This window comes from Ictalurus punctatus, chromosome 14 (assembly GCF_001660625.3).
Source record: "Ictalurus punctatus breed USDA103 chromosome 14, Coco_2.0, whole genome shotgun sequence".
Lineage (NCBI taxonomy): Eukaryota > Metazoa > Chordata > Actinopteri > Siluriformes > Ictaluridae > Ictalurus > Ictalurus punctatus.
The window spans coordinates 7,525,086-7,545,085 of NC_030429.2; the positions used below are offsets into that span (position 1 = coordinate 7,525,086).

The 20,000-nt window shown below is 42.6% G+C and overlaps 1 protein-coding gene across 10 annotated transcripts in view; it reads right to left on the minus strand.

The window, feature by feature from the left end:
• The window catches only part of enox2 (ecto-NOX disulfide-thiol exchanger 2), a 303,597-nt gene that overhangs the window by 212,317 nt on the left and 71,280 nt on the right, over positions 1-20,000 (minus strand). For 9 of the 10 annotated variants that reach the window (XM_017485792.3, XM_017485784.3, XM_017485786.3 and 6 more), the window contains one exon: positions 16,978-17,033. In XM_017485792.3, coding sequence (XP_017341281.1) covers positions 16,978-17,033 — 56 coding nt within the window. Of the gene's footprint in view, positions 1-16,977; positions 17,034-20,000 lie in introns of those variants that run through there. The other variant, XM_053685513.1, reaches the window with a different exon arrangement.

Below are 20,000 nucleotides of genomic sequence, written 5' to 3' on the forward strand. Positions count from 1 at the left end.
CCTTTCTAATTAAAATATACACTCTGAAGGTGTATGTGACAACGAATGGTACAGTTTAGTACCCTTGTTCATGCTGAAATCTCCAGAGACAGCTCGTATAGCACCTACAAAGTGGTATCAACAAATATGTATATTTCATTGCACATAAGGTCAGATGCCTTTTCAGTTGAATACACTTTTCCTCAGCTGTGATAATTAGCCTTTACATGCACACGCTTTTCCTATAAAGACAGGTCCCAGTGCACACAGAGACGAAGTAGTGGTTAAGCCAAGGGCCAGCAGAGGGAGCAGAGCGAGCAGGATCTATGCAGTGCCACCACCAAAGCACAGTAAGAAATAAGGGCTCATTGCCATATAAACTATACATGGCTTCCTGCTGAAGTCTCACAGCCTTCTCAATTATTTACAAGTGTGAGCCAAACAGGAAAGCAAAAGAGTTATCCAGGAAACTGCTGCACCCACTTTACTGGAATGGCTGAATTAAAAGAAGAAGAAGAAGGTACAAACAAACAAAAAAAAAAAAAGAGAGAAAAGAAATCATTGCTGATCCTATCACAGCGCTGCGTATTATAACGTAACAAAAAGTCTGAATGTAATACCAGTCGGAATAAACAACTTGCTCTTAGCTAAACTGATGCTAATTTTAAATTGGATTCCTATTACTTCCTTTAATGAAGAAACATCTCGACTCTGTTCAGAGCTTGTTATGCATATTGTACAACTGCTTCATTATCTCAACAACCCGATCCTGTTACACAACTGCTCGGCCACTTTGGATATGGTTCCTGATTATATAAAGAACACGGATTATATTATACACACGCGCGCACACACACACACTCATTGGCCAGTTTTGAAGGTACGCCTACCTTGTTTTATCAGGCTCAACTACCATATAGGAAACCTTGTATACGATTACTAACTGTAGCTCGTCTGCTTCTGTGCAGAATTTGCTCCATTCATTAGAGGAAAGTGACCACCGTGGGACTGACCAGAGGTTATCTGGATGTTGGATCATTCTCGGCACTGACATGGTTGCGACATGGCCGTTGTTATGGTGGTGATTTTTGTCGCTGTTATTGTTCTGTTGGTGGTGGTGAAGGTATTACACGCCTCACTGCTGGATTTAGATATCCAACCAAACATCTCCAGGCAACAGCAGTGACCGTGTGACCACTAATAAAAACCACACATGGAAAATGATGAGCAATCGTCTCTTTAACTGTGCCCCCTGTGGAGCTGTGTCTATGTCTAATACCTACCTTCCTCAACAGGAATGATCAGCTACTGACTGACACATTGTCTATATTTATCATCTTATTCCTGTTTTTGTTTGTCGACGTCAAGGCTAACACATGCTTTATCCTACATGAAGCCAGCCATCATATCTTTTCTCTGCCGTTCATGCTAGAGTACATCACAGGGCATTTCATCTCCTCAGCCAGTTTCTTCTCTGTTTACAGAGTGATGTCAAATCAACACGGCCGCTCACACTGTGAACAGTGTCGAGTCAACCTTCCCTACTTTTAAATTCGTTTATAGCTGTACTGGCTTTAGATCAGTTCATATACAGAACAGTGCTTGGTCAAATCTCGAACATTCACTATGCTGAACACGGTTTCGAGAAGGTAATGATCGAGATTACGGTTACATTAAGGTGTACACAGTCTTACCTCCCTCTCCCTCACTCCTTCTGTCGAGCCACACATGATTTTAAGCCAGATTCGGATGCCCTACCTCTGAACGGAGCTCTCATCGACTGGAGGCTGCAGCCTGGAGATTGCTGAGGACGGTAACACTTGAAGTACCTTGAAATGGTTTTGGACCTCAATTCCACATGGACGTTCTCACTGGGGTTGCTGGGACTACGGTTGCTGCGATGGCCTTAGGGCTGCAATTCCCACGTGCGGTTTTACACTCAGGTCTCCTTCAGTGAACAGTGGACTAGTTCAACAAGCAGACTTCATGTTAAAACCATAATGAACTGTCCTTTACTCTCACACTATCCGGTGTTACCCAGATGACGACGGGTTCCCTTCTGAGTCCGGTTCCTCTCAAGGTTTCTTCCTCATTTCTTCTTAGGGAGTTTTTCCTCGCCGACGTCACCACCGGCTCGCTCAATAGAGATAAATTCCCACACTTAAAATCTCCATCCTGTGTTTATATATTTCTGTAAAGCCGCTTTGAGACCATGTCCATTGTTAAAAGCGCTGTACAAATAAAACTGAATTGAATTATCACCAAGTGTGCCGCATAAGTCCTGAAAAGTGAAGCCACAACGTTTCAATCGCCCCCATGTGGCCGGATGCTGTATAGGTCATAAACCTAAGACAAACTAAACGATCAAATTACACTTCAAATACGTTTTTTTCCAAAGATGGTTTCGGTCATTTTAGGTAGCTTTTAAACGACACTGATGTAAATTCAAGTGTTCGTCTTTGAAATAAGTTTGAGTTTAGTTAGTTATTCGATACTATAAAAACGCCGGTGTGACGTTACGATTGACAGCGTCTCTGAGCGGTTTTTCAGGATCTTCGGGAGGAGATCGGATCTTTAACTTTAACTTCTACATTCCTATAACTGTCGATTTCACGCCGACATAGCAAGCTGAAGAAGTCCAGGGGCGTGTGCCTGCGGTGGATTCTGCAGGAGTGTGGACGGGACCTCGATACCGCGGGTCCACTTCACGCTCACTAGAGTGAAAGTGCGTCGTACGTCTTTTTATTATTATTATTTATTTATTTTATTTTTTTTACAGTCTACGGTTATCGTTCATAATGCTACTCGCTATTGTCTGCTGTTGTTGCTGTACTGCAATTTCAGTACACTATAGTAGAAGAGTACAGGTAGCGTCTCGGGCCTGTAACTGTCGCAGTGTGGTTGAAGTAGCGTTTTGTAAGCAAACAAAAGTGTAGGTGTACATGTTTTTTGTTTTTTTTTCCCCCCCCACTCTGCAGGTAGGAAATCACGTCATTACAAGCACCAGTGTTGCTGTGATTGACAGGAGAGAGACAGAGAGAGATGAATGCCATCCCTCCAACCCAGAGACCACGACCAATTTTGCTCTCTTGGACTCCTGGATATGGATGGATTCAAACTTACAACCTCTCAATGACAGGGGGGCGAATGCTTTTTTGTTGTGCCACTTCGGTTTGGAACCCAAGGACTAGATTTACTAAAGGTCCGCGTGTTTTTAGATGTACTAACAAGTTCTACATTAGATTGCGTCTTTAAAATTGAGCAAAATAGCACAAGTTTGGCACGGTAATGGATGTGCGGTCGGAAGAGTTCCTGCCTAAAAGTGCGAAATAAAGGGGCGAAGTCGACGTAAATCAATTCATTTAGCACCAGCTATTTCCTAATTTCCGAAACTGACAGTCCCATCTGTGTTAGTGATTCCGAGTGCAAATGACTACATCCAAAGACCATGTATTAAATTTGCAGGAGTCTCATTCTGTCAGATGAAGACAAAATTATACCGTCTACTAGGTTTTCATAATGAGAAGATTTACCAGCATTACGCCTTAGTATCGCGATACGACATTTTAAGGATACCTTCTTAAAAATGGTTTCATATAAAAAGGCGTTCGCCACACGCTCCACACGCACCTCTGACGCCGACAATATTTAAATAGACAGCGTGAAACGTGTTTCATTCACACTTACCCTACCCTATGAACAGAACCCCGATTGTTTGAGTTTACACTTATATTGTATTTAACAGTTTTTCAGTGCACCTCAGCCTTTAGTTAGCGTTATGTTTTGCACGTGTGGTTAGCTTTAGTTTCGGTTTGACTCTATCGAGATGCCTTTAGATATCGATAAAAAAAAAACAAAACGGGGTATTATTACATATTGCTTTCTGGACTTATTTTTATGTTATAAATCAGCTGAAACACACCCAATGTTTGTTTGCGTCTACCGACAAATTAGTGTGCGTCGTTTGGGGATCATATATGCTTTATGAAGGCGATGTATTATCGCCGTCAGAAAGGGAGGGAAATGGGAGCTCGGTAGTTAAGACATTAGAAGTTCGTGAGTTCAAAACGGAGAACTGCTCAGTCGTATAAACATGGTGTAAATCTACCCGAGAGCGGTTATGCAGTATGGCGACCTTGCTCTGGAATCATCGATGAGTAATGTGTAGCTTGAACAGTGAACATTCCCAGCACCATGACCACGACCAGCAGCACCTCCACGGTCTATCATCGATACCAAACAGAAGGGATGAGTGCACTGATGTTTTTGACTGTTTAATGGGTAAAAGTCACTAATCTGTTCGCGCTCCACAACAGTCCACACACCTTGGGCTAACTGTTATGCCATGTTTAAGGTCCAGCACTCAACCGAACACTACCCGGTGCTTGAAGCGCAGGTCTGGTCCTACCGCATCCTGCAGTCATGTGACATCTGCATGATGGTGGGAGTGGTATTTGATGAACTACACTCATACTGCATGACATGATTACCTGCAAAACATTTTTGTCATACATATGTCGTCGTTACATAACATTCAAACTGCAACGTCAGTGAATATCCTGGCTGAACAGTATCCGGTTGTTGGATGTGGCATTGGAAATCAACAAAGCATTGATTCCCACTCAAGGGCAGTATTTCAAGGTTAAAAAGGAAAATGTCATCGGATTCTGCACGAGTCCGAATTCAACAGTGTAAGGACTCTTGAAGCGCGGGCTTTTTATCTGGCTCTAGAAAATAAGTCGATATTTATTGCTTAATTTTCCGTTCTTTTATGTGGTTTATTTCAGCAAGTGGTTTCTTTCTTTTTCAGAAAGCGGCGTTTTTGCAAAGATTTAGCACGAAATCCATCCATTTTCCATACTGCTTATCGTCCACAGCCTATAAAAGGGGACTTCGGGAACGAGACAGGGGACACCCTGGACAAGGTGCCAACCCATCACAGGGTACAATCACACAGCCATGCGCACACTACGGACAATTTAGAAACGCCAATCAGCCTACAGCGCATGTCTTTTGGACAGGGGGAGGAAACCGGAGTACTCGGAGGAAACCCCGAAGCATAGGGGAGAACAAGCAAACTCCGCACACACGGGGTGGAGACGGGACTCGAACCCACAACCCCGGCGGTGTGAAGCGAACGTGCAAACAACTTGAAAAAGTGTTCCTGTTGGCATTTATTTTGGTCTCAGCAGAGCTTATAAAAGATTTTTTACGAAAGCACAAAGTATCTTTTTTTTTTTTTACCTCCTGGATAAACAGATCGCAAGTTGGGAGAAAAACAAACACTGAGGACAAAGTGCCTGTGCATACGGTAAATATTTCGTTGCACTGATGTCCAACTTTAACTGTGGCTACACACAGCATCCAAAAGCTACAGCGAAGACAAATAACCTCATCTTTGATAACACCGATCTTTGTGCCATCTTTATTAATGATGATACGAATTACATAAAAGATAGCAAGCTAGGAGAGTTACATAGACAACACTAGCTAGGATCCGTAAGAGCATTGTGTGTGTGTGTGTATCGAAGGCAGTACTTTTTCGGTTTTTCTTGCAACATAGTTGGCAAGAATTCCAGCTGGAGGAGTTTATTCCTGTAGCAATCACAAAAACAATCTTCGACGCTCCGGTGTTTATGGTTCAGCACTCGCGGTCTGATCTCTGCTCGGACCTCCAGTCAGGAATCATCTCTCATGCACCCCTTCCATCACGATAACATACTATCTTTTTAGCGTTACCTGAAGGTAGGAGTCCACCTAAAGCGAGAGCTGAGCACTGGTGTAAAGACGCAAGTCTGACGCTGGATCAGGGATCAGAGGCATGAGAGGAACCTGCAGAACCTGCTCACCTCGTTAGCATGCACGGAGATGGTCAAGAGTTTGTGTCCTTTGTGTCTTTACGCTCTAGAAATCCTTGTCAGTACAGCAAAAAAAAAAAAAACAACAACAACAACGCTTTCATTTCAATGAACTGCTGTATCGATATGAGAAATTTTAGAACTCTAATACTTACCAGCACATTTCCACTAGGAGTAAACATTTGTGCAGCTGTAAACACCTAGAAGGAATGTAAGTGAGATGTGCAACACGCTGTACCCCCTGGAGTCGATCACCGAACAACGGCAGCATGACACTGCCAGTAGTCTAGCCAATTTAACGCATCGTATTTTAATTCCCTCTTCGCTCAGATTACACCCTGAAGGATAAATGAGGGCTGATTGCTACAATTTTGTCTCGAAAACTGGAACTGAAAAAGAAGCATGAACGCCCCGACTGGCTGTACTATAAAAACCCTCCTGTTATTGATTAACCCCATCAAAAACTGATGTATCCAACCCCCTGGGACAACTCGTTTCTCTCACTCACCTGCCCACACAACCTAGTAAAAGCACTGCTCCTGCTTAAATCGCATGCATGCTTCCTTTTCCGCTTTCAAGATGAAGTCTGAAATATACATCTGAAATATCGCCTGTCCCGTCTGAGAGCTCCTAGCATTCCCATTGCAAACACCAGGCTCTTATTTCCAGTGCGAGTGTATCATTAGGTAATGATCCCAGCTTTCTCCTTCCATTAAAAAGGCTTAAAAATGCCATTAGGCCTCGGGCTTACACTTGGTTAGTGAGCTGATCTGACGATCTCACCGGGTATGTTTACTCCAGCCAAACCAGCTGTGGATGAGAACATGTACCCAGACAGAGGAAGCAATTTTAGGCAGAATTTGCATGCTACGGAGGCGTAGAAACGAGTATATACGCTCAGAAAAGATATATATAGTTGTCTATGGGTGTAACACGACAGCGCTTACTCTATGTGTATCCGTTTAGTGCGATGATTTAAACCTGAAGTGGGTGTGGCCTCAATCGGGACTGGTGTCTGAATTCAGGCTCGGACAGTTCCTCAAACTCAACACCATTTGAGCTCGTAATTCGTCTCAACCGGAGGACTGTTTTTTTTTTAATCAATTATGTTTGCTACCTAGAAAACGCCCCCTGTACTCCTGCATCATGGTAGAGGAAGGTATGGCAGCACTGGATAATCGTAGCTACTTCTTCATTCTTATAAATAAACACTTACTTTTACTGTAGTCATTGATTTAAACCACAGGCGACAGGCTGGTGAAGGAGCTACCTGTACCCCTGCCAACCCCGGTCTGACGCTGAGCTCGGGTTACTCTCCGTGTTCTCCTCATGTCTGTGTGGGTTTCCTCTGGATTCCCCCTACCTCCCAAAAACATGCCGGTAAGTGCATTTCCAACAATATCTTGCCCGTGTATGTGTGTGTGTGTGTGATACCCTGCGACGTCCTATTCAGGGTTCATTCTCCGACCTCGTGCCCAGCGTTCCTGGGAAAGTCTCCGTATCCATCGCCACCCGCACCAGGATCCAGGACTGAGCTTACTTAAGACGAATCAGTGATTAAACCTTAGTCACGAAACACATCAATCAGGCCAGCCGATGAACTTTATAGTGGTGCGCTCAAATGGAAAGACCTCGCGGTTACAATACGCCAGCGTAAAGCCGGCATCAAGCGGCGCGGTCCGTTACGGGTGCGTTCTCCAGGTCGTCCGAACAAAACGTACCGCAGAAAACTTTGCATGCTTTCATGAGTGTACTCTGTATTATGCATCTAAACAGGATGACAAAAAAAAAAGCGCACTGTATACTATACAGCGATGGTAAATTTGGCATAGCTCATGGTGACATGCGTAGAAGTGTCTGAAATACTGAGCTTACAGGTACATGACAGTCCGAATACCAGAGTCTAGTTTTATCTCACGGATTCATTAAAGCGAATGCAGGCCTGCAACTTTCTCTCCTTATTTACAGGATAATAAAGGTTCTCAGCTTTGACTGGTATGTTCACATCATATTTTTTTTTTTTTTTTCCTGGTTAATTTGCTGTGGAATCTCACCGATGCCGGAATATCTCGTATACATCATCGCAGGTTAGCAAAAGCAGCCAGACCTTCAACCATGAAACACTTTCTGACATTCTCACAAACAACTTTGAGGTTTTTAGCATTCCTCCCCCTCCTCCCTCCTTCCCTCCCTCCAAAAAACAAACCCCTCAGAAAACCCAAGTCAAATAACACTTTGAATAAAAAGCTGTCAGGCTGATTTTCAGAGTGGAAAGGAACGAGCGTTAGTCTGAAACGTATTCTGACGGCACGATTTTCTCTTCTTTTCTTTTTTTTTTTTTTTTTAAATAATACGCTCAAAAACGTCTCGGGTAATTACAGGAATAAATGAGGTGTGGAGCGGTTTTAGGTGAACACGACCGTCGCCGTTTGAATCTCGTATCACTCTAACAACTTTCAGATGGTGCGTGCAATATGAAAAGTTGGCACATTGTTTCTTCTTTTTTTTTTTTTTTTTTAATTCAAATTGCGCCCACAAAAAAAAACAAACAAATAAATAAATAAATAACTTGCAGCACGCTACTTGGTGAAAACACAATGCGGTTGAATTGCTGCTGAAAGGAGTGCCGTATTGATTTAACGACACGGAAGCAAACACAGGAATGTTCTGGAACACGTGAACCGTGCGCGGACGGACATGCGACCGCTTTAAATGTCACGGCGAACCGGGCGGCGCTTTTATATGTAAATTAGCCGAGTGTGGGAAATGAATCGATGCGTTAGTTATGCGTTTTACCAACAACAACAACAAAAAAAAGATTAATTAAAAAGACAAAAGAACATGACAGCAAAAATTGGAGTGGGAGCAAAACTGTAGGTGGGTCATGTGTGGAAAATCAAACTAAGCAGATGTTTTGATTTGAAAGACCCACGTCCTGTCAGCGCTACGGGGGTCGGCCCCCTAATAAAAGCGGGTTAAATGCTTGGCAGGTGGAATGAAATTATTTCTCTGCTTCCCCGGAAAATGAATGAACGCCGGTCTGTAGTCTTATTTCATTTTATTTCATCCTTAGGGACAGTCTGTTCCTTTATCCCCCCCCTCCTCTTTTGAACTCTGATTTTCTATCAGCGACTTCCTTATTCCATGAGCGCATCTGAATCAAAAAAGTCATTTGACTTTGCGCTGCAAAATGCGATCGGTAATTACAAAGGGTTCTGGCCGTTATTACCGCGGTGCATTAGCTCTGTGGCAGCACATTTATGAAAAGGATGGGGGAGGGGGATAAGAAAGAAAAGAAAGAAAGAAAGAAAAAAAAAGATGGTTTAAAAGAAAAACCATAAATCAAACTAATCATTTCCTAGCCAATTTTATTTCTTTAGGAGAAATGGAATGAGATGGGAAATAGTTTCTAACGCAGTAGAAACAAGAAAAAAAAAAAAACTTACCCCCTTAATTGCTGGGCCATAAAACCGATTCAAAGCGCTGACAAGCTTCCTGTCATTATGGCCACCTTACCCTCAAGATGGAAACGCTAGCACTTCAGTGGAAACCTCCATAACCTGTGCAGATCGGACATGTACTCAATAGAGGAGAAACCTCCATTAACATATCAGCTTACCAACCGCGCGCACACGTTTACTCGGGTTGTTTTTTTTTTTTTTTTTTTTTTTTTTTTTTTTTTTGAGTTTTCCAGCGGAAAATATTCCACTCGTTTGCAGTGATCTGAATGCATTACGTAGGAAAGTCATGGTGAGATGACGTCAAGAGAAAGTGACCGTCCGTCTTCTATAACCACTCTGTTGGAGACGGGGCCTTTCCGGGTAACACTGAGCGCGGGGCAGGACAACACCGTGGATGAGACACCAGAGCATCCCATGCATGAATGGATTTGGCGAAGCTCAGTCTCATATTGTAGTTGGTTGTGTTGTACTGTCTGGACCTGTAGGCTTACATGTGATCGTGAGATATATATATATATATATATATATATATATATATATATATATATATATATATAATCATCATTAAAGCTTCAGGATGATCGGTGTTAACTTTTTTTTTTTTCATATAGTACTGCCCCGGCTTTTAATGCATCATCGTGTCGCCTTCTTGAGCGTCAGTGAACGTTTGCACCTTTTGTAATAGTCGTGTACGAGTCTCTCAGCCGTCCCCGGTGTGAAAAGATGGATCTGAACATCATATAGTCTGTTGGAAAGGGCTCAAATATGCAGAAGATGCTGGAAAAGTCAAGAATGTGCAGGACCTGGAGGATTTACTGCAGAACAGTGTGGCGGTTTAACTGCTCAGGACCAACAAGGGACTCATGAACAACTCTCACGAAACATAAACGCAGCCGTGTATCATCCAGGTAACGACACAGTGTTAAGAATCAAGGGTGTGTAAACTTCTGAATGGGGTAATTTGTGTAAATTCAGTTATTATTGTAGACTATATGTAAGCATATGTTATGAGAAAAAGCTTATTCAGGGCAGTACGAAATAAACAAACAAATAAACAAATTGATTATTATTATTATTTTTTTCCATTATTAACATTTTGCAGATTCTGCAAGGGTTATGTAAACCTATAACAGTACATGAGGAGATTTTAAAGAATAAACAATGCTATAGTTCGGTGTTACTGGAGATATTCGTGTCCTTCAGCTCCTCCAATATAAACATCGGCCGTGTTTTTATTGTCGCTGTCGTTCCGATCCATCTCGTAACGGTCTGCTAGGAAACTCGACAGGAGGAAGAATATTCTGCTCAATTATTCCGAACAGTAGTTTTAATCATCTGTCTGAACCTGCTCGTAGGCGGCCATTTTTAATCACCCTGTCATTAGTTATCATTAGATCTGATTTATGCACCAGAACAGACCTCAAGCGTAAGTGAACAGAGAGATGAATCACGTAGCTTACAACCGTGTTCTGGGCTTTTATTTCTCTTGCATCCTATTTGGAGTGTTCACTAACTTTAAATGTAATTGTTTCGACAAACGTGGGACATACGTGCACACACACACACACACACAGGTATAGATCAATATGATAAATATGTAAATAAATATATAACCTCTTCTCGTCTCAACGGTAACTACAGAAAAAGAGATAAAAAAAAAAAAAAAAAAAAACATTTTTACTGGCTACATTAAGCTCTGTGAGACTCGAGGGGAGACTCGTGCATGATGCGATGCATTTTTTGTGGCCGATGCACAACGTCCCCGTGGAGGACAGTAGCGAGATACAGAACTAGAGCAATATTCCAACGATTGGATTAGACCTGGGACCCACCTGCCGAATAAATATTGATAGATTCGGGTGGCTGATGCAGCTGCGGAGCATTTTAACCTCATTCCGCTGCCTGAAATGTGTCAGGACTCGCTACCTGATCCCTCCACAGCTGTGGGTCACTGAGCTCCAAATTACTATTACAGTCTGAAAAAGGAGGTGATGGGAAGGGCTTTACGGGGGGGGGGGGGGGGGGGGGGGGGGGGGGACGGGACCCCACACTATTCTAGCTTATGAGTCCTGATGAATCTTCGAATAATTTGAAATACTGGCTACGATGCTCAAACCAATATTTCACAGATATTTTAAGAGAAAGACTGCGGAGATATTGCTAAAGCAATTTCACCGCTCCAGTCCGGAGGGCTTAAAGCCACGACAGACAGCTGAAATTTTATGAACATGAAAAAGCGCCGGCGATATTAATTGCCGGTTTTGAGTCACGCAGCGCGAGAGCGAGTCTGTCGCTTGGCCACTTTACAGTCCTCGCTTCTATTATACATTATATCAATCAGACACCCCGGATTCATTAAGGTGGCTTATTCACCTGGGCCGTGAGCTCATTATGGATTGCTCTGATGCCAGGCACAGCTCGAGCAGAGCTTTTTTCACAGTTCGACACCCTCCCCGTACCCACTGGGAAGAGAACAGGCTGGCAGTTGCTCACGCTCACGCAAAGTGTTCGGGTACGGATCCGAACGCCGACGTTTAAAGCAATGGCTAACCCTTAAGGAAAACTTAATATGAAGGGCGCGAGTGCCATAGCAGAGAGGTGTCTTTCGGGCATTTAACTAACAGACACGATGAGTCATAGTTCTAGTTAATGGGAGTCAGGCTCTCGAGTAAAGAGGACGCTTTGGTTCTTGCGGCTGCAGCTCAGGACTATCGAGTGTAAAAAACAAAACAAAACAACAAAAAAAAAAAAACGGGCATGCGTATGACAGGCCAGTCGTCTGTCTCCGAATCCGCTGTGACCCCGCCGCTCTGGGCAGCCTAGCGTGAGCTTAATAGAAAAAGGCACGCTCATCTCCTACAGCCACCTTGTTCCTTTGAGCTTTCACAAAATTAAACTACTTTCATTCCCTCACAGACTCTCGCTCGTTGTTGACCGGCTCAATCAGTCCGTCGGAGTTTGATCCCAGGTGCTCCTTTGTGCTGTACCTCTGTGAGGCTTTTAGTTCAGCTCTCCTGCATTCAAGAAAGAGCTCAGCGGTACAGTGGAACTACTGGAAATATAAATCATAATATAAACAGACGTGTCAGCATTGCTAACAAGAAAATCCTAGCAGGAAAGAAGAAGAAGAAAAAAAAAAGAAAAAGGAACACAGAATCCCTGATGTGTGACCGTGGACTCCATGCTGCAAGTTCAAGTTTATATTATATATAAGTTTTTACGTTTTTTTTTTTATGGATGCACAAAAAGCACTGAATTAAACTACAGTCCTAACTTAATAAAAAAAAAAAAAATCTTCCTTTCACTGCACCTTGCGGTTTCTGTTACTCACTGCTTTAGACATATTATTTGACTTCTGATCATAGTGTTTTCATTAGACATTACAGATCGTACTCGCGCTCCCACTCTGTATCAGCACGTCTGCACCACGAGTGAGGAGCGACGCGGCCTCGTTACTAACACATCGCTTCCTTTATAATGAACAACAGAATTCACACTGCAAGTTCGCAAATACAGCTTATAATGACAATAAACTGGAATGAAACCTTTTAAGCAACTCGCACCAGTTTCCCCCGCCCCTTACACACAGTGGAGCGTTTTGGATATGAACGCAGTTTGTGCTCGTGCATCACTTTTGTGCTTCCGTGCTACACAAGCTCCGCTTTGCAAAGTGTACAGGTTACAGTCTTCTACGCTACATTTAATATAAAATGCTCACCTGCCTTAGAGGACTTGGCACTTGTCGCGCACTTTTTTCAGCCGTCACTTGACGATTACGCCTTCGTCTGATGGTGACTGAGGCAGGGCTGCCGGATCGACGGGGCATTTGACGGCTGGCATTTGACCCGGCACTTTTCAAACTACTGGGGCGGCGACCCAGCACTTCAGGCAATAACAGACAGGTCTGACTCGGTTGAAAAGACAATCAGTTCAGCTGGAGGTGGGGGGGTTGGTGATTTGTCCTAAAGGGGATCTCCTATGATCGATAAAGGGTTAACCGTGTGTTGAGTGTCGCTTTTGAGGGACGTTCCTCAATTTACATCTTTCAAATAAAGTAAGTAAGGCTTGCTGGAAAAATGTCCAGCGAAACGGACCGTGACTAACAGCCAATCGCGGAACATGAACATGTCTTCGGTTTTTAAAACATATTTTAGAATTAGTGTTCTGTTGTCGTGGACAAACTTTTTGCTGTTATTAGCTGCCTGAGGAGTAAAATGTAAAATGATGGGTGTGAGGTCGAAACAATCTACGCTGACGTTCATTGAAAGGTGTGTTGTGTCCTGTTATTGTATTATAATCAGACCCTCCATAGCTAGCTATATATACACATATACATACATATATATATATATATATATATATATATATATATATATATATATATATATATATATATATATATATATATATATATATATATATACACACACATATACATATATACATATATACATATACATATATATATATATATATATAAAATTTGCCCCACCACTTTTAGAGCAGTGGTGCCACCCCTGGACTGAGGTCATGTTGGATATAAAAGGTAACGTTGATATAAACAGTAAACAAGAAAGTTATTGTCAGTGACTCTGGGTTTCTGCTAAAGCTAACGGTGTCACATTAAGTGCGTTTGACGTCATGTTCCATCGACTAAGAAGCGGCTTATACGTCCGGTTAGTTAAAAAAAAAAAAAAAAAAAAACGCTAGCGTTCTACCTGCGAGGATATTACCTTTCTAAAATCCATACACTAGACGGTAGAGTACATAGTGCATAGTGTAAGTGTATAGTACATCATTTGGGACACAACTTTAGTATTTACTCTCCGATGCGTGTTTTGGGAACAGAACGCTGTGAGTAAACGCGCCCCATGCCGACAATGAGATTCGGTGACGATGATTTTCGTAATCGATTATATCGACTAGTTGTCGCAGCTCTAGACATAACTGATAAAACATGTACTGGTTTATCTGGTACTTAACACCCACCTGAGTGAAGGTATAAGCTTACTGGTTCTAGCAATTGTTATTTTGGACAGAATGTAAGGCTAACCTTTGCTAGCTTATTTGCTTTAGTAGCCCAACGTAAGCGTGTTTTCAGACCTGTAGATCTGCCATTGTTATGAAACAGGCACTTAAAGGCAACGTACCAAAATGAGTTTATGCAAGTCACATGTGAGTAAACTGTCCTCTTATTGGTCAAAGTGCACCCTTTTACGTAGCCGTCATCCATCGAGATGGACAGACAGCTGCTCCACGAGTTTATCGTGGCTTTCTTTTTCGCCGTAGTTACTATAATTGATCTAATTTATAAGTTCCACAGAGCGATTAAAGCCCATCTCCTTGAGACGCTCCCTAAACAGTAAACACCTTGTAAACCTCAGTGTTTTTGCTCAGGAAGATGTTAGGCAGACCAAATTTCAATGAGGCGTTTCACCTCGTCTTCGGTCCAAGTTAAACCGTGATTCGTGCCGCCAGCCGTTAGCACAGCAAACGCGCTATTTACACAACGCAGTTCTCATCACGCGCTGCTAGACAAGCGAACCGCTCCGGAGTTCATTTGCTCGGGCCGATTGTTTTGGCGCGGATCCGGGCGCGATTACGGTGTTCATATATGTCTAAACGAACCGAGCCGAGGGAGAAAACGCACCAGGTTCTGAAACAAACGCTCCGCACGAGCCAGGTGTGAAAACACTACGTAGATCAAAACTTGTACTTCATACGTTTTTTTTTTTTTTTTTTTTTAAAGTAAATGATCCATTGTTTATTTCACATAATCTACAGGGTGCCTGAAATATCAGGGACCATTGAGACACAGTGACTGAGAAAATGTGTAGAGCGTAAGGGTGTACATGCTGAACATATGTTGTAAATAATAAATACAAAATGAAGTACATGTAGGTTTACTCTCATTGGTTCCTGCATTTGGGAACCTAAATACCCGCAGAATTGTTTTTAAAAATAAATAAATAATAATAAAAAAAAACACCTAGTATACACCATTTCTCCTTTAATACCCTTAAAAGTCTCTCCTTGTGATGGGATACACCTGTCCCAGCTTTTCTCCCGTTCCTGGAACATTTTCTATACTCATCTTTTGTCATCATGTCTACAGACTCCTGGGTATTTGTTTCCCCCCCGGATTTCTTCCACGGTGGCGAATCGTTCCCCTTCAGTCTCGGAACAAAAACGAGTCACGAGGTCTGGCGAATCCGGTGGAGGTGAAGCGATGACCACACCGCAGTGTGTGCAGGTGCATTGTCGTGGTGCAAGATCTAGTTCTGGGCGCACCATTTCTCCGGATGTTTTATCGCCACTCGGGAGACGGACTCGCCGTACTGTAAGCGCATACTACCCAGCTGCAAAACATGCGACTACGTCAAGTGCACATGCCCATGTGTTACAGTTCTTGGCTCCTCCCTTGAATATAGTGAATATTTGGGATTCAGCCTGACTGCCTCCGGGAGGCGTTAATATGAAAAGGCAACGCTATACAGAATGTTTAACAGGTGTGAAAAAGTCCACTGTGTCTGTAGCACCTCCATGTTTTGGGGTTTTTTTTTTAACTTATCAAAGAGTGTCGTTTTGTTTTCTACTGGCTCATAAGACTGTGGTCACAGGTTAAAGTTCACCTAGATAAAGTCTGTGTGAAGTAAACGCAAAAAACGACCAGAAGCTACGACATCGTTCATGGCGTTCATGGCTTGAGCGCTGTTTTAGAGCACTTGCACACCCAACCGTCCATTTTCGAACCGGGGCGAAATTCATACCTTTGGTTCGCTGCGTCGTTTTCATTCGGTCTGGCGATTTCGTTTCATAAGGCGTATAATTAAACGACGCACAAATCAAACGAAAGCCGGCTGGGAGGCATGAAGAGCTGAAAATTTACTCATAACACTCGGCATGGATTTGTCACAAAAATATAGCGAACAGTACTAGCAAAGAAAAAAAAAATGGATCTATAAAAATAAATAAAAGACAAAAATGGTTGCCAGAAACTTGAAATACATGGAATGTTTGTTTCAGAAATTGTCTCATGGTCAAAATTCAAAAATGTTATGGGTGGATTATAGATGTTAGCACTTTTGTATAAATGTAGGCCATGTGTGGTTGAAAAGAAAAAAAAAACAAAAAAAAAACCTGGAGCTTCGTTAAAAGCTGCTGAAAATTGGGCTGTCGAATGAGGAGGAGTGGAGGGCTTAGAGAGTTGATATAAATTATGCATATCTTATCTCGGAAATCCCACGAAGCTTAAACTTCCTGCTAGGAATCTTCTCTGATTTGAATTCACTTTGAGTCTGTCTTTCTCTCGACACGTTGATGCGACTGTTGGAACTATTCGCGTCGATGTGCCGCCGAAACCCCGCGTTTGACTCTTGGTTGGCGAAACGCATCCGAAACTTAGCAGCGATATCATGACTGCTCTCTGAAACGGGAAAACTGTCAGCCAATCAGAAAACACAATCAGTTAATAAAGGCAATTCTATTTCTCAAACGCAAAACATGGACCTCTGGGGAAGAGACATGGCCTGCCTCCTGCTATTGAGAGTCTCTCTCCTCACGCAGACGATCAGAGATTTATCTAGTGCGTAGCAGAACCCGTGCCGGCGGAGTCACGTTTCCCGGCATCCTGCTGTGACAGTGAGCTTGTGTCCGTCGGAGACATGCTCAACACTTACCTGCAGCTCTGCCAGATCTGTAATCCTGGAACATCGCTTCTCTCACTGCAGCGCTCCTGTGAAAAGAAGAAGATGACTAACTAACAAATCAAGCATTCCTGTCACACGGTAAAGCAGACACGTCGTCTCGGCAGTTTTGTAACGTTTTTGTTGCCCTGAAATAGTCGTCCCCCCCCAACAGAAATCTGACTCATTTCATCAACGAACACACGAGATTCAATAAAGTGCCCTCGAGCTTCAAGATGCAAAGCTATTTGGCAGAAAAACATCATTGTTTCTGCCAATACTCGTCTCTTTTCCCCTCACTTTGTTGCATCATTGCTTTCAACATCACCAATTTGGGAATTTCAAATCATTCATCTTCAGTTGGAGCGGTATCCTGGTCAGGGTTGCGATGGAGCTGGAGCCGATACTGGGAATACTGGGAGCAAGGCTGGAATACACCCTGGATATGACACCAGTCCATTGCAGTGCAGCATTCACTATACACACACACACAAATAGTCACACACTCCCTCAAACCTAGGGGCAATTTAGTGAACCCAAACCACCTACTGACATGAGCTCCAGTTGATGTTCACATCAAACATCAGAATATAGAGAAAAATCTGATCTCTGATTGTTTCAGAAACTGCTGATCTCCCAGGATTTCCACACACAGCAGTCTGTAGAGTGTACACAGAATGGTGCGGGGGAAAAAAAAAAAAAATTGAAAGCAACACAATACATGAAGAAGCAGGGGGGTGTAAACTTTTGAACAGGATGACCGGTGTAAATTGTTATTATTTTGTCTTCTGGGAGACGTGTAACTCTCTTATTTATCTTCTGAAGGGCAGTACAAAATGGAGAGAAGAAAAAAAAAAAAAAAGATCTTTAAACAAAATAACGATGTACACTGATCATCCTGTTCAAAAGTTTACACCCCCCCTGGTTCTTAATGCATCATCATCATGTTGAGCGTCAGTGAACGTTTGCACCTTTTGTAATAGTCGTGTACGAGTCTCTCAGCCGTCCCCGGTGTGAAAAGATGGATCTGAACATCATATAGTCTGTTGGAAAGGAGTCGAATATGCAGAAGATGCTGTAAAAGCAATGAATGTGCAGGACCTGGAGGATTTATTGCAGAACAGTGGGCAGTTGAACTACTCAGGACAAACAAGGGACTCGTGCAGAACTCTCACAAAGCATAAACACAGCCGCTCATCATCCAGGTAACGACACACTATTAATAATCAAGGGTGTGTAAACTTTTGAACGGGGTCAATTTTTTATAAATACAGCTATGATCTTGTCTTGTGGACTTTATGTAAACATCTGTTATGTGAAATAGCTTATTCAGGGCAGAACTAAATAAACATGGGAATTTTAAGATCCATCTTATTTTATTAAAAGTATTAAGATTTAGCAGATTCTGCAAGGGGTATGCAAACTTTTGGGCACAACTATGCACTGTAGTTTCATGACTAGGTCATTGGCCTTCATAAAACAAATCTCACTTAGGGGCTAGAGAAGATGTACATACTGTAACTCTGTCAATGTTGGCATAACACTGCCATCGCATAGAAATAGCTTAACTATTAATTGTAATAGTTATGGAAATTGTAAGAAATTGAGCAGCCAGTAAGACAGCCAATGCACGTTAGAGTAAACCCTGATAAAAATGTTTACGGGCGTAAGGCATCAGGAAGGGCCTTTGTAGCCCTGTGAGCACTGCACTTAAATAACGTGTTAGCACAGAAATACTACTAAAGCTTAAAGTGCACCTATTATGTTTTTTCAGATATTACCGTTCATGTAGCGTGTTATAGAGCCGTTTGTGAATGTAAAAAGTCTACAAAGTTTCAGAAATCAAAACGCACGACAAACGGAGTTATCGACCCCTTAAAAGAACGAATCGATTCTGAACAGCTGAAACGATTCGTTAGCGATTCCAGACTCAATTTCCTGTACTACCCTACGTAGGTTTGTAACAAAAAGCCCCGCCTCTGGTCTTCATCGGCTGCTCGACGTCAGCGGTAGACTAAATCGCAACAGACTGGGACGTCTGACCAATCAGAGCAGAGTATGCTCTCTGAAACGAGGAGTTTAGAACGAATCCTTTAGAACGAATCGTTTAACGAGTCGTTTGTGACACTGTGTTGGAAAAAGGTAATGCTGCAGTTTAAATTATGAGCACGTTAAAGTGTTTTTAGACCTCGGATGCATGTAAAAACCCTCAAACAAAATTAGGCACGCTTCAAAAACAGAACACGTGCACTTTAATAAAAACGATTTACGCTCAGATTTACATTACAGCCAAAATTAAATCGATCGATTATACGCACGGCTGTGAAAAGAACTGCTTTTAAACCGACTCAAAAGCACCGAAAATTCAGAGCTTAATTATATTCGGATATCTTACGTCACGAAAGCATGAACAGAGGTGCATTTGCTCTAGGGTCAAGGTTCAAACCTCGCTGTTTGCGATGTAACCGGTCTCTGTGCCAAGCTGATGGATTGGCAAACTCCACGGAAGCGTGTCGGAAATAAAACACGTGTAAATCCTCATGGCGCTGCGAGAGCCCCGTCTTCCTCAAAATAACAGCGTAGGTGTGACCTACCTGTCAGTTTAGCGCTACGCGAACTGTAGCTGCTGTATATCTGAGCTGATCTGAATATAAAGCTGCTAAGCACTTCTATTTGAGGCAGGTGAGCTCTACGGGAATGAACTCGACCCCTTGTTCTACTCCTTTTTTCATTCATATACAAGCATGAAGCAATTAATCAGAGGCAATAAAATAGCAAGCTATAAAAGAGGACACGTGTTAATTAAGAACACAAGCTTGCCTTTTCCCCTCATAAAAGTATTCAATTAATCGGGTCATGATGAATTACCACAACGTGTATCGGGTTCATGTCGGCTTGTACCTTTCTTAAACACGGGTCTTAAAAATTCAACTTAAAAAGGAAGGACTATAAATCGTAGGGAGCTCGGGTTACGATCCCGTGAGCGCTCGGCAAACGAGCGAGCGCGTATGCTAGAA